We start from the raw sequence: 14,076 nt of genomic DNA, 5'->3' as shown, positions 1-14,076 counted from the left end.
CTCCTTGCTGTTGGACCCAGCCTTTATCCACCCCAGCCAAAGGCCTGCAATGTTCACTTAGCTAGTTCCTGTTTAAACCATTGTTATCATTGTGGGATTTCCCCTTCGAACTTTCACAAGGGAGTTGATGGGAGAGGCCATGAGCAAAATGGCCACACTAAAACAGGACTGTCAAATCCTTGAATGTTTGTGATTGTGCCTAATGTTTTGTATTCAAATATGATGTAAAATTTTTTCAAAAGCACCCAAATCAGAACACTGAAAGGACTAGAACTCATTTCAAATTTATTAATACATTTAAATTAACTCAATTAAAAATGAGCCGTTTACATTTTCCTTGCCCTTCTCCCTTGCAGTTGTACCTCTTTATTCAAAGACTGGGCTGACTGTTCCTGTGTTCGTCAGATTGCCCAGCATAAGCACTGGCATATCCACGGAAGTTCTCATCCCAACTTTGGAGTACAGTTGCGAAATCCTCTGCACTCAGCTGTGTGTAAGTTTAGGACTTCTATGTTTGTGCTCACTTCTATGGAGTCAGGAACTTGTACACAGCTTTGGAGCTTCAAGCCACAGTTCCATGTGGAATTTCCAGCTTCCTGGTAGAAATTCTGGGCAAGTACTTGGTCATTATCATATTGTTGTTTATGGGAGCTTGCTGTATGCCATGCTTCCCACAGCTCAGCGGTGACTACACTTAAAATAGCTGTGCTTTAGCTGCAAAGCATTTTGGATGTCCTGAGGTTGTGAACGAAACTGCAGACAGAAATCATTAGAGCTGACTCCTGACACTGGACATTGTCCCTCCTTTTCCAATCATAACCTGTTAAACACATGGTTGTTCAGCTGGTGTTTGTAGAATGTTACAAGTAATATTGTTCGAGGTAGATCAGAACACACTATTTTTTTCTCCCCGTGTTTATGCCAGTGTACTAAGAGTTGATGCACCAAAACAGTTGATGTCAGGTGGGGAGCTTTGCCCAGAAATTTCACACACTGCGGCCCCTGTGGTTTTCTGTGCTCCAATTCAAAAACCTTGAGCCAGGTTTAAAAAAGCAGAATTAACTTCTGAAGAATGGGAAGTTGCAATTGTTAGGCTAGTCTGTGGGAATGTTGAGCTGCCTGCCCACTGCTCAGTACATAGTTACACTGCCTTTCTCTGCTCCTGGCAACCACCAGGCTCAGACTTGTCAGTCCTGTTTGTCTCTTGTCTGTGGGCTTTTACTGGACAAAGAAAATATTTGCACTGCTTTTCTAGACTGAGAAACTGCATCACAGAATAGGCATCTTAGTCTGTTGTGCAGATGTGGTGATCTGTTATACTGGTGAGAGAGCAGTGTAATGTTACTTCTGTGTATTTCTATTGTGAACAGCTTAATTTCCCAGAAGTACTCTTGTTACAATCTATTTTTGGAAACAGTTGAAGTGTTAGATTAATCCCACAGTAACCTGTTATCATATACACAGCATCTCAGTTGCTGTTGCATTTTCTTTTTTAACCTGAGTTATCCTGCTGGCTGTGTTTGGCCAGCGAACGTCGTCGTTAAGAAAGTGCTAAACTTGCCCCCGGTTCATGGAGATAGCTGGCAGAGAGAATATCTGGTAGCGTTCTCTCCACTTAGTGGGGAATTGCTGGTGTTTTTGTTTTCTCCCCAAATCCTGCTGTCCTTCCTTTTCCCTTGACTGCATGTTCATTTGAGACGAGAACTATCAAAGAAGTATTAGCACATTGTGAGATACCTCTTGCCACTGGAGCTTAGCTTTGCTGCCTTCAACATTTTGCCGCTGTGTCCAACTGTGCATTTGGAGTGGGTTCATTCCGTCATGCGCTTCAGTCTAGTGACTCTATAGAGTGTTTTCAGTTAGGGTGATAATAAAGAGCATCACTTCACCAATGGGGATGTGCAGTTCTCCCATAAGGATTGTTTAAATCAAAGCTTCAATTGTGGCAGGTAATTAGTAGATGAATTCTCTGTTTGTTCTTGTTTGAAGGCAGTTGTTACTGCTTGGATCCTTCTAAGAGGGTCACAGCCTGAAGTTCCACCATAATTCGAACCTGTTATTAGGTTGACATTGATGAATGTTAATTGCTGATCAGAGGTGCTGTCACAGTGCAGCATTTAATTAGGGAACTGTGTTGGGATGCTGTTGGTGAAGAGCAGCAGTTTTCTTGGCTTCTTGGTCAAAGCTTAGCCTTTAAGCAACTGGTGCAAAAAAAAAGAGTGCCTTTTTGATGGGGCAAATCTGATGGAAAGAAAGACTTGCATTTTGAAACCATGTTCCAGAATCGCAGGATGCCCCGAAGCTCCCTGCAGCTAAGGAAGTATTTTTTGACTTGTAGTCACTGTTGTTTAAAGGAAATTGAGGGGAAAGCTTTTTACCTGGAGTGTGGTAGCACTATATAACTTGTTTATTGAATGTAGGTAGTTAAGACAAGTAGCATGAAGGGATGCAGGAAAAATGGATAATAATCTGAGGGAGAAGGAAATGAGATATATTGGCAAATAATTTGAGCTCACGCTCAAATTCAAGCTCATGTAGAGCAGCAACAATGGTGTGGGTGAGTTGGACTAACTCTCATTCTCATTTTGTGTACTTTCTGTAACTGATAGTATTAGCTGTGGTGTCACTGAGGATCCCATTCACCAATCTGATCAGTCTTTATTTCCTCCAACTAATGTTGCTTTTCCTTTCCTCATTAGGTTACCCAGGTCATCATATATTCGATATGCAGAATCTTCAATGAAGAATGGTTTTGGGTTGAAGTACTTGCACAAGTTTTTCAATATTCCATTTCTTCAATTGCAGGTGAGTTGCTTGGATCAAGATTTGAATTTTCTATTACAATTGCAGTTTAATTCTCTCTGTACTGTGACAGCACCTATATTGTACATATTTCTTAATTATTTAAAAAAATTGTTAAAAAGCATGAAAATCCCAGCCTTTGAAATATTTTGGCTCTTTACCCTCCAACCATGCTTCTCAGTTGATGGAAAATAGGTAGAAAATGTGGCAGAACAGAGTTCACCCTTGCTGATCAGCAATAGGTTGCCCCAAGAAGAGAGATGAGAAAGGAGGAAGAGATTTATTTTTACTGCAAGTTATTAAATTTGATATACCTTTTTGTAAAGTGGCAGAACTTCAGTATTAAAATGAACGTGATATCAAAAGATAATACTGTGTTTGATCGGTTTGATCATCAGTCAATTAAATGTTTAGAAACTTCTAAGGCCTGTAAACTATCTTTGCTGAATGGGCTCCAATAAACAGTTATGTCCAGGATTCTGTCGTTGGCCACATCCATTTTGGTGTTCTGAGTTTCAATAAATCCGCAAGTCAAACAGCAACAACAGCTTGCATGTGTGCTGCTGAAATTAGCAGTCTGCAGATGTTTTAAATCTGAATTAAAACAAACAGTATTGAAATACTCAACAGGTAAGGTCACATCTGTGGGAAGAGAAGAAACAACTAATGTTTGGGATTGAAGACCCTTCAACCTCATCTGAGGTTTGAGTTGGGAAGCAGGTTGTTAAGCTGTAAGGAAGATGGAGAGGAATCATCCCAATAGGGTGTACCATAGGGATAAATTGTAGACAAGATTGCCTGGTGAATGGGTGATCATTTAGTGGGCAAGAACTTAGATAACAAAACAGGCAAAATAATTTAAAAAAGAGAGAAAGTTGGAAGAACTTGAGGACATTTAAGAGACATGAGTGATAGAAAAATAGAGAGCCTTGCAGGAGAGAAGGATTAGATTGATCTTAGAGTAGGTTAAAAGGGCACATGTACTGTAATGTTCTAATGTAGAAACTCAGCAGGTCAGACAGCATCTTTTTGAGGCAAGAGATGTCAATATGTCAGATTGATATCCTGCATTAGGACTGGGAGGGAAGATAAAAGATTGCTATTTCACAGCACTACGGGTAGGGGGTGGAGTTCAAGGAAGTATCTGATTTTTTTCGGGCAATTGGGCCAGAAGAGCCCAAGTCAAGCAACAACAACAGCTTGCATGTGTGCTGCTGAAATTAGCTCTATCTCTAAATTTAAAATAAATGAAAATTTGTTTAAGGTGGCACTAGCAAGCTAGTGTTTATTGCCCATATCTAATTGTCCTTGGTGATTAATCTCCTCTTGAACCACCCCTGTCCCTTTCATTGATAGTTCTCCCACACTGTTGGAGTTTCAGGATGAAGTCTGGATGGTGGGACCTTGCAGGGGCAATGCACGAGATGCTGGAGGAAGTCAGCAGGTCAAGAAGCAGCCATGGAGGGAAAGGCACAGTCGACGTTTCAGGTCGAGACCCTTCATCTGGACTGAAAGCTTGAGGGGAGATGGTGTAAAGAAGTGGAGCAAGAGCTAGCAAATGATAGGTGGATTCAGGTGAGGAGGGGTGATAGGCAGATGGAGGGAGGGCAAGTGAAAACAGCAGAAGCTGAAAGGTTACGAACAGCTGCAGCTATTTGATTCTAATAGGAAAGGAAGGTGGTGCATGGAATCAAGTGAGGAAGGTGGGGAAAGCAAGTGGGAATAATTTAGGAGAGGAGAACCAGAGGCAGAAGAGTGTGGGTGATGGGCATTTTGGGTGGGTGGAGCAAGGGAAAGTATGGTGATGGGGGTGCGTGCTGGTGTGGGTGTAAGAGAGGGAAAAGAGTACGGTAATAGAGTGAGTCCCTCCCAGTCCTAATGAAGGGTCTTGGCCTGAAATGTCGACTGTACTTCTTCCCATAGATGCTGCCTGACCTGCTGCATTCCACCAGCATTTTGTGTGTTGGGTGTATAAAGAACTGAGTAGTTCAGGAGGGATGAAGGAGAAGGCATGAAAGGGGAGCAGTGTGCTGGAAGCAGAATTCTATGGTGATTGAGACATGTCCTTGCTTGGGCTGCCCCTTTTCCTCCTGGTGGTAAGGGTCACATGATTGGGAGTTGCTGCTGGAGTAGCCTAATCTAGTAACTGCAGTCTCATATTAAGGAGGGACATTTGATACACCACAATTCCTGAGGAGATGTTGGATTCCGTAGTGAGAAAGAGTTTAAAGGAAGTATGCAGGGGTAGTTGGGACATTCTATGTGCCATAGTTCTCCAGGAGATGTTGGATTGCGTAGTGGGAGAGAGAGTTTAAAAGAAGCAAGTGGGGCACATAAGGTTGCTTAACAGGATTAGAGCCCATGGCATTACAGAAAAGATATTAGCATGGATAGAAAATCAGCTGATTGGCAGGATGCAAAGTGTGGTGACTACTGGTGTTTTGCAGGAGTTGATATTGGCACTGCTTCTTTTCACATTAAATGACAACGATTTCAATGGAGGAATTGATGACTTCATGGCCAAATTTGTAGACGATATGAAGGTAGGTGGTGGGTCAGGTAGTGTTGAGGAAGCAGGGAGTCTGCAGAAGGATGGAGACATGGAGAACAGGCAAAGAAGTGGCAAATGGAGTATAATGTAGAGAGGTGTATAGCCGTGCATTTTGGTAGAAGGAATAAGGGCATAGACTATTTTTCTAAATGGGGAGAAAATTAAAAAATCAGAGGTGCAAAGGGACTCGGGAGTCCTCTTGCAGACTTCCCTAGGGTGAGACAGTGGTGAGGAAGCCAAATGCAATGTTAGCACCCATTTTAAGAGGTCTAGAGTATGAAAGCAAGGGTGTGATGCTGAGTCTTGATAAACCATTGGTTAGACCTCACTCGGAGTATTGTGTGCAGTTTTGGGTCCTTTATCTCAGAAAAGATGTGCTGGCATTGGAGAGAGTCCAGAGGAGGTTCACGAGAATGATTTTGGGAATAAAAGGATTAATGTATGAGGAGTGTTTGATGGCTCTGGGCTTTACTTGCTGGAGTTTAGACGAATGAGGATCTTTGGATCTATGTCTATGGAACCCTGAAAATAGCAAATACAGTGTGTGAGGGTGGTAAAGGAGGCTTTTAGCATGCTTGCCTTCATTGATAAAGCCATAGAGTTTTAATTGTAAAAGTTGGCAGATCATATTGCAGCTGGTTCAGCCATATTTGGAATATGGTGTGCAGTCCTGATCACCACACTACAGGAAGGATGTGGAGACTTTGGAGAGGATGCAGCAGAGATTGATTTGGATGTTGTGTAGATTGGAGTATGTTAGCTGTAAGGAGAAGCTGGTCAAACTTGGACTGTTTTCTAGAATGTCAGGGGCTGAGGGATGAGACACACAGAGCAACTGGTCTGACGTACTGTAGATGGTTAGATTTTCTGCAGCTGGAGGTGGTTATTGATTGCCACATCGGCCCATGACATGGTTTTGCTGCGTGCAGGCATGAATTGCTTGATTTACTGAAGAATTGTGAATAGGATTGAACATTGTGCAATCATCAGCAAACATCCCCACTTCTAACCGTGCAGTAGAAGGAAAGTCATTGACAAAGTAATGGTTCTGGTGGGGGACATTTGCCTTCAGTACTGTAGCCGAGCTTCTCAATTAGGATGTCATATAAGCAGCTAAGTTAGAGATCATAAACATAAGAGGCTCTAGAAATTTTGAGCAACACACTCAAAATGCTGGAGGATCTGAGCAGGTCAGGCAGCATCTGTGGCGGAGAATAAATAAACAGGTTATTCCCCCCCCCCCCCCCCCAGATGCTGACCGACCTACTGAGTTTTTTTGTGTGTAGCCCAGTTGAAGACTGGAGGAGATTTCAAAAAAATGGAACTGGATAACCTCATCTCAAAGCTTTTCTGCATTTGACACCATCCCTTCAAGTTTCCCAAGACAGTCTATAATCTGAGCATGGTCGTCTTCAAAATATGTAACAGGCAACAGTTGGTTTAAAAACTGAAGTGAGTCCAGTTGTACCACGTAGTGGAACTTGATTTTTGAAACTGATTTTGATGGCAGATCTTTTGAAGAATTGACCACATGCTGTTAGCTCATTCATGAGGCAGACCTATCTTAGAGCATCAGAACTGAGCGACAGACACCACTTCCAGCTTGGCTGATACCCTTTTCCCATTCTTTGTCTCTGTAAATATCATGTGGGTCAGGTGTGCAAGAGTTAATAAAAGGTTTGACTTTTAGTCTAAGGCTATCAATAAAAGCACAGAGTCCATTTTAATTTTAGTACCATATGTCATTTGTATTGTGTATAATGTTCTTCAGTTCTGATAAACACTGCTACAGACCTTTGTACTTTGGACAATAATAATTATACATGGCTAATAACAGCTCTTCCTTTCTGTTCTGTGCCTTAGTAAGCCCAAAAACTGCAGGAAAAAAAACCTTTACAATGTTAAGGGCTGTTTTGTCAATGAATGAAGATGCATGCAATATGGATTCTTATTGCCTTCTGTTTTTTCCTCTTTATATATATTTGCAAGAATATGCTTGTGAACCCTTTGCAATTGTGTGGTTTTCTGTATTATGAAATATGGTCTGATCTTCATCAAAGTCATAATAATAGACTAACAATAGTAATTTTCATGTCTTTATTGAACATGTAGTTTAATCATTCGCAATCCAGGCTGGAAAAAGTATATGAACCCTTGTATTTAATAACTGGTAGAACCACCTTAAGCAGCAATAACCTCTACCAAACATTTCCTATAGCTGCTGATCAGACTTGTACAATGACGAAGAAGAATTTTAGACCATTCCTCCGTAGACAATAGGTGCAGAAGTAGACCATTTGGCCCTTCGAGCCTGCACCGCCATTCTGAGATCATGGCTGATCATCGACTATCAATACCTGGTTCTTGCCTTGTCCCCATATCCCTTGATTCCCCTATCCATAAGATACCTATCTAGCTCCTTCTTGAAAGCATCCAGAGAATTGGCCTCCACTACCTTCCGAGGCAGTGCATTCCAGACCCCCACAACTCTCTGGGAGAAGTTTTTCCTTAACTCTGTCCTAAATTACCTACCCCTTATTCTCAAACCATGCCCTCTGGTACTGGACTCTCCCAGCATCTGGAACATATTTCCTGCTTCTATCTTGTCCAATCCCTTAATAATCTTACATGTTGCAATCAGATCCCCTCTCAATCTCCTTAATTCCAGCGTGTACAAGCCCAGTCTCTCTAACTTCTCTGCGTAAGACAGTCCGGACATCCCAGGAATTAACCTTGTGAATCTACGCTGCACTTCCTCTACAGCCAGGATGTCCTTCCTTAACCCTGGAGACCAAAACTGTACACAATACTCCAGGTGTGGTCTCACCAGGGCCCTGTACAAATGCAAAAGAATTTCCTTGCTCTTGTACTCAATTCCCTTTGTAATAAAGGCCAACATTCCATTAGCCTTCTTCATTGCCTGCTGCACTTGCTCATTCACCTTCAGTGACTGATGAACAAGGACTCCTGGATCTCTTTGTATTTCGCCCTTACCTAACTCTACATCTTTCAGATAATAATCTGCCTTCCTGTTCTTACTCCCAAAGTGGATAACCTCACACTTATTCACATTAAACATCATCTGCCAAGTATCTGCCCACTCACCCAGCCTATCCAAGTCACCCTGAATTCTCCTAACATCCTCATCACATGTCACACTGCCACCCAGCTTAGTGTCATCAGCAAACTTGCTGATGTTATTCTCAATGCCTTCATCTAAATCATTGATGTAAATCGTAAACAGCTGTGGTCCCAATACCGAGCCCTGTGGCACCCCACTAGTCACCACCTGCCATTTCGAGAAACACCCATTCACCGCCACCCTTTGCTTTCTATCTGCCAACCAGTTTTCTGTCCATGTCAATATCTTCCCCCCAATGCCATGAGCTCTGATTTTACCCACCAATCTCCTATGTGGGACCTTATCAAATGCCTTCTGAAAATCGAGGTACACTACATCCACTGGATCTCCCCCGTCTAACTTCCTGGTTACATCCTCGAAAAACTCCAATAGATTAGTCAAGCATGATTTGCCCTTGGTAAATCCATGCTGGCTCGGCCCAATCCTATCACTGCTATCTAGATATGCCACTATTTCATCTTTATAATGGACTCTAGCATCTTCCCCACTACTGATGTTAGGCTGACAGGTCAATAGTTCTCTGTTTTCTCCCTCCCTCCTTTCTTAAAAAGTGGGATCACATTAGCCATTCTCCAATCCTCAGGAACTGATCCTGAATCTAAGGAACATTGGAAAATGATTATCAATGCATCCACAATTTCCAGAGCCACCTCTTTTAGTACCCTAGGATGCAGACCATCTGGACCTGGGGATTTGTTAGCCTTCAGTCCCATCAGTCTACTCATTACTGTTTCCTTCCTAATGTCAATCTGTTTCATTTCCTCTGTTACCCTATGTCCTTGGTCCATCCATACATCTGGGAGATTGCTTGTGTCTTCCCTAGTGAAGACAGATCTAAAATACTTATTAAATTCTTCTGCCATTTCTCTGTTTCCCATAACAATTTCACCCAATTCATTCTTCAAGGGCCCAACATTGTTCTTATCTATCTTCTTTCTCTTCACATACCTAAAAAAGCTTTTGCTATCCTCCTTTATATTCCTGGCTAGCTTGCGTTCATACCTAATTTTTTTCTCCCCGTTTTGCCTTTTTAGTTAAGTTCTGTTGTTCCTTAAAAATTTCCCAATCATCTGTCTTCCCACTCTGTTGTACTTTTTTTTTAATGCTATGCAATCTCTGACTTCCTTTGTCAACCACTGTGGCCCCTTTCCCCCCTTTGAATCCTTCCTTCTCCGGGAACAACTGTTAGACAACATAGACAACTGTTCCATTTCAATATCTCTGGGATGCCTTGCATAAACAGCCCTCTTTAGTTCATGCCACAGCATCTCAATTGGGTTATGGTCTGGACTCTGACTTGGTCATTCCAGAGCACGAATTTTCTTCTTTTTAAACCATTCTGTTGTTGATTTACTCTCGTGTTTCAGATCATTGTCTTGTTGCATTATCCAACTTCTACTAAACTTAAGGTGACAGACTGCTAACCCGACATTCGCCTGTAAAATGTCTTGATAAAATTTTGAATTCATTGTTCCCTCAGCAATTGCAAGTTATCCAGGCCCTGAGGCAGCAAAGCAGTCTCAAACTATGATGCTCCTTCCATCATGCTTCACAGTTGGGATGAGGTTTTGGTGTTGGTGTGCAGTGCCCTTTTTCCTCCAAACATAGCAATGTGCATTTCTGCCAATAAGTTCAACTTTTGTCTCATCTGTCCACAGAACATTGTCCTAACTGTCCTAACAACTGTCGTCTTTTGCAAACTTAAGGTGTGCAGCAATTGGAGAGCAGCAGTTTCCTCCGTGGTGTCCTTCCAGGAACACCATTCTTGTTCAGTGTTTTTCTTATAGTGAACACATGAACAGAGATTTTAGCAAGTTCTAGAGATCTCTGCAGGTCTTTTGCTGTTAACCTTGAGTTCTTTTTCACCACCTTCAGCATTGCACGTTGTGCTCTTGGTGTGATCTTTGCAGGATGCCCACTCCTCGGGAGAGAGAGTAACAACAGTACTGAGTTTCCTCCATTTGTAGACAATTTCTCTTAACAGTGGACTGATGAACACTCAAATCTTTAAAAATGTTCTTGTAGCCTTTTCCAGCTTCATGCATCTCAACAATTCTTCTGAGATCCTCTGAAAGTTGTTTTGATCAAGGCATGGTGTACATAAACAGATCTTTCTTGAGAACAGCAGGCTCTGTCAGTAACCTGACTTTGTCTTTTTTATATAAGGCAGGGCACCTTTACAAACCACACCTCCAATCTCATCTCATTGATGGGAAAACCTGAATAGTTTTTGTAAGAAGGCATTACCCCAGAGGTTCCATACTTCTTTGAATCTAAACTGTGATTGTTTAAATAGTGTACTCAGTATTGATGAGAAGAAGTATGAATGTTTGTATTATTATTTTAGGCAGATTGTACTTGTTTATTATTGTGACTTAGATTAAGATCAGACTGCATTTTATGAGTAATTAATGCAGAGAACCATGTCATTGCAAAGGATGGCAAACTTTTTCTTACAACTGTGAATAACCTCACCTTGATGTCTAGTGTTGATGTCACGACATCACCAGCCAGCTAAAATCAGCTGATTGATAAGTATATAAAAGCCAGGTGTTCAGTGGACACACCACAAATAAACAGTGCACTGATGATGTCTCCTTGTATGGTGACAAAATGTTTGCAAATGGATTGCCAAGATCTGAGAACACCTCAACCCTACACATTTTCTAAGTTACTTCCAGCAAATAATAATATCCTATTGAACCATGTCCCTGTGTAACGTACACATTGACACACTTCATGGAGGTGTCCTTTGCGTTGAATGACAAATCATTATCTGAAGGCATTTAGAAGGAAGAATGCTTGAGGAACTGAAGGGGATCATACTCACATGAAGCCAGGTTTGACACCCATAAATGGGAAATAATATTTGAGCTGCAGTGACTGAACAGTGTCCATTTTCATCAAGAAAAGATCCAGTTGCTTTTTGTTGAGGTTCAGCAACACTCCTCACTCCAACTATTAATTTCCAGGTGTCACTATTTGTTAAGAAAATGTTATGAGCACGTGGTGTCCTGTGGTGAGTGACTTGATTCCTGGTCCCAAAGATTTTTCGCTATCTGCAAGGCACGGCAGGAGTGTGGTGGAATTCCCTGCACTTGCCTGGGGGTCCAGCTCTCAACAGTTCTCAGGAGGCATATTGTAATCCAAGACGAAGCAATCCACTTATCTGTTTTTTGTCGAGTCATAGAGCAATACAGCACAGAATCAGGCCTTTTGACCCCCGAGTCCATGCCTACACTTTTACACTAATCTTGTTTTAATGCCTTTTTTATTCTTCACAATTCTCACCAACTCCACCCAGGTTCTACCACTCTTTACACGCTAGGGGAAGTTTTTCAGTGGGAGGAAGCCTTTGCTGTCACAGGGAGAATGTGAGAACTCAGCACACACAGCATCTGAGATCTGGATCGGATCTGGAACTCTGAAACTGAGCTGTGCATCTGTGCTGGCCTTAAAATGCTATTTCTCCTAGCTGGAAGATCTTTATTAGGGCATGGTTGAAGGATAGGGGGATGATATGAGAGGTTTCTTCACTCAAAAGGTTGCGTACCTATGGATATCTCTGACCCAGAGAAACGCAGGTGTGCAGCTGGTAATTACATTCAAGACTGATGGATTTGAGCATTAAGGGAATCTTAAGTCCAGTGGAGAGGGGATTGGTTTACAGCAGTGGAAATTGTGTTCACTGAACTGAGGATGTGGGGAGGGAAAAGTCTGCAGATGATGGGGACTTTGTAGAAGAGGAGGGAAAAGTTGGGAATGGTGACATATTACCAGTCTGTCAGAAGGTGCGAAGAAAGAAGTTCTAAAATAAAAACAAAATGCTTGAAAAACTCAGTGGCTCCAGCCAAATCTGTGGAAAGAGAAACAGTTAATGTTTCAGATCTGAGATCTTTCATCAGAATTGAGAAAGATTGCATCTATTAATGCTTTCATCTTGCTTAAGTCTACACTGATGATTTGTGGTGGTTGCAGTATGTGGATGAGCGAATGTCTCGTTTCCTGGACATTGACTAGGTTTTTTCTTCCTTCAGAGAGAGACGTTGCTGAAGCAGTTGGAGACTAATCAGCTGGATATTGATGCCACATTGGAAGAACTCTCTGTACAGTATGAGACCGAGGACCAGAATTATGAACTGTAAGTATAAGCTCATTCTTTGTTTCTGTCAGCAGGTAGTGGATATATTCCAGTTTTAATTAGCTCTGTTGTTTAGTGTGGGATTTTCTTTTCCTCCTTGCATTAAAACAGGAATTTAGTTGCAGTTGTACAGGGAAAATGATGCCATATATCAAAGAGGAAACTTAATAAAAATTTTCCTCTTTTCTTTACAGTGATCGAAAGCAATTATTTGAAGTTCGGTCGCCAAAACATTAAAGAGATAAGTAACCAGTTAGGCGGTTGGGAACAAGTTGCCAATATGTTTTTGGTGTCATAGCCCAGTGTTGTGGGATTTCTCATCTGGAATTGGACTTGGTTTTTATTGTCACGTGTACTGAGAGGTACTGTGAAAAGCCTTCCAGACAGGTCATTCCGTTTTTAAATACTGAAAGTAATAAAAAGAAAAATAATGCAGAAAACAGTGTAATGGTTACAAAGAATGTGACATTTGGCCTTTCGCACTGAGCCAGAAATTTCCTTAATATTTAAAAGCCCCAAATAGAGAGCGGACAATACTAGGTCTCCTGTCAAGGAACGAGACAAGACAGGTGATAGAAGTGTGTGATAGACCAAAGGTCAAACCTGTGAATAGCAAGTCCAGGGATCAATGCCCAGAAGTCAGCAAAATCCAGAGGGCAAAACTGAAGGTGGAAGTCCAGAGCTGAGTGAGTCCCAGGGTAGAAAGACGGAAAGATCAAAGACTGAAGTTGGTGAGTCTGGAAGTAGAGGTGCAAAAGTAGAGTCTACAGCAGGGGTGTCAAACTCATTTTAGGTATCGGGCCGGATTGGGCAAAATGCAGCTTAATGCGGGCCAGATCAGTCGGGCGCGTGCGAACGCAGCTTTCATTGCCTCCGTTTTTTCAGCCTGTTCTCGTGTGTCTCAGTCTCTGCTATAACTACAAAGTGTTTCACTTCACAACTTCCGTTTCTTATGAAGAAGACTGCTGAGCAAGCATTATTTTTATGATTGGTATTAACATACAATCATAGGCTTCATATCGCCAGGCCATTAATAATTAAAATAATAGATCTATCTAAAATGATCTCGCAGGCCGGATATAATTGTACGCCGGGCCGGATATGGCCCGCGGGCCTTGAGTTTGACACCTATGGCCTACAGTCCAGATCAGAGACTAGAATTTGGAGTCCTGATGTCTGGGAGTTTGAGAATCAGGGGCCAAGGCCTGGAGGCACCCTGCCCTGAGGGGTTGAAGGCATGTGTGTGTGGGAGGGTGAGGAAGAGGCTTATTTTGCTGTTGTTGCTGATTGTTATATTGTTGCTTTGAACCTGGTGGCCATGCTATGTTGGTGAAGGAATGTGTGGCACCACTTGCAGGCTTCCCTAGCATATCCTTGGGTGTCTAGGTTGTTAATGCAAATGACACATTTCACTGTGATAAAATAAATCTTTAGAGGAAC

The 14,076-nt window shown here is 42.0% G+C and overlaps 1 protein-coding gene across 4 annotated transcripts in view; it reads left to right on the top strand.

Annotated features, from left to right (window-relative positions):
- The window catches only part of LOC132407639 (rab-like protein 6), a 103,013-nt gene that overhangs the window by 45,262 nt on the left and 43,675 nt on the right, over nt 1-14,076 (top strand). For all 4 annotated transcript variants that reach the window (XM_059994427.1, XM_059994426.1, XM_059994429.1 and 1 more), the window contains 2 exons: nt 2,700-2,805; nt 12,533-12,636. In XM_059994427.1, the coding sequence (XP_059850410.1) occupies nt 2,700-2,805; nt 12,533-12,636 (210 nt within the window). The remainder of the gene's footprint in view (nt 1-2,699; nt 2,806-12,532; nt 12,637-14,076) is intronic.

This window comes from Hypanus sabinus, chromosome 18 (genome assembly GCF_030144855.1).
Source record: "Hypanus sabinus isolate sHypSab1 chromosome 18, sHypSab1.hap1, whole genome shotgun sequence".
Classification (NCBI taxonomy): Eukaryota; Metazoa; Chordata; class Chondrichthyes; order Myliobatiformes; family Dasyatidae; genus Hypanus; species Hypanus sabinus.
The sequence above is the reverse complement of the archived record's forward strand: the minus strand, read 5'-3'. Positions and strand labels throughout refer to the sequence as shown.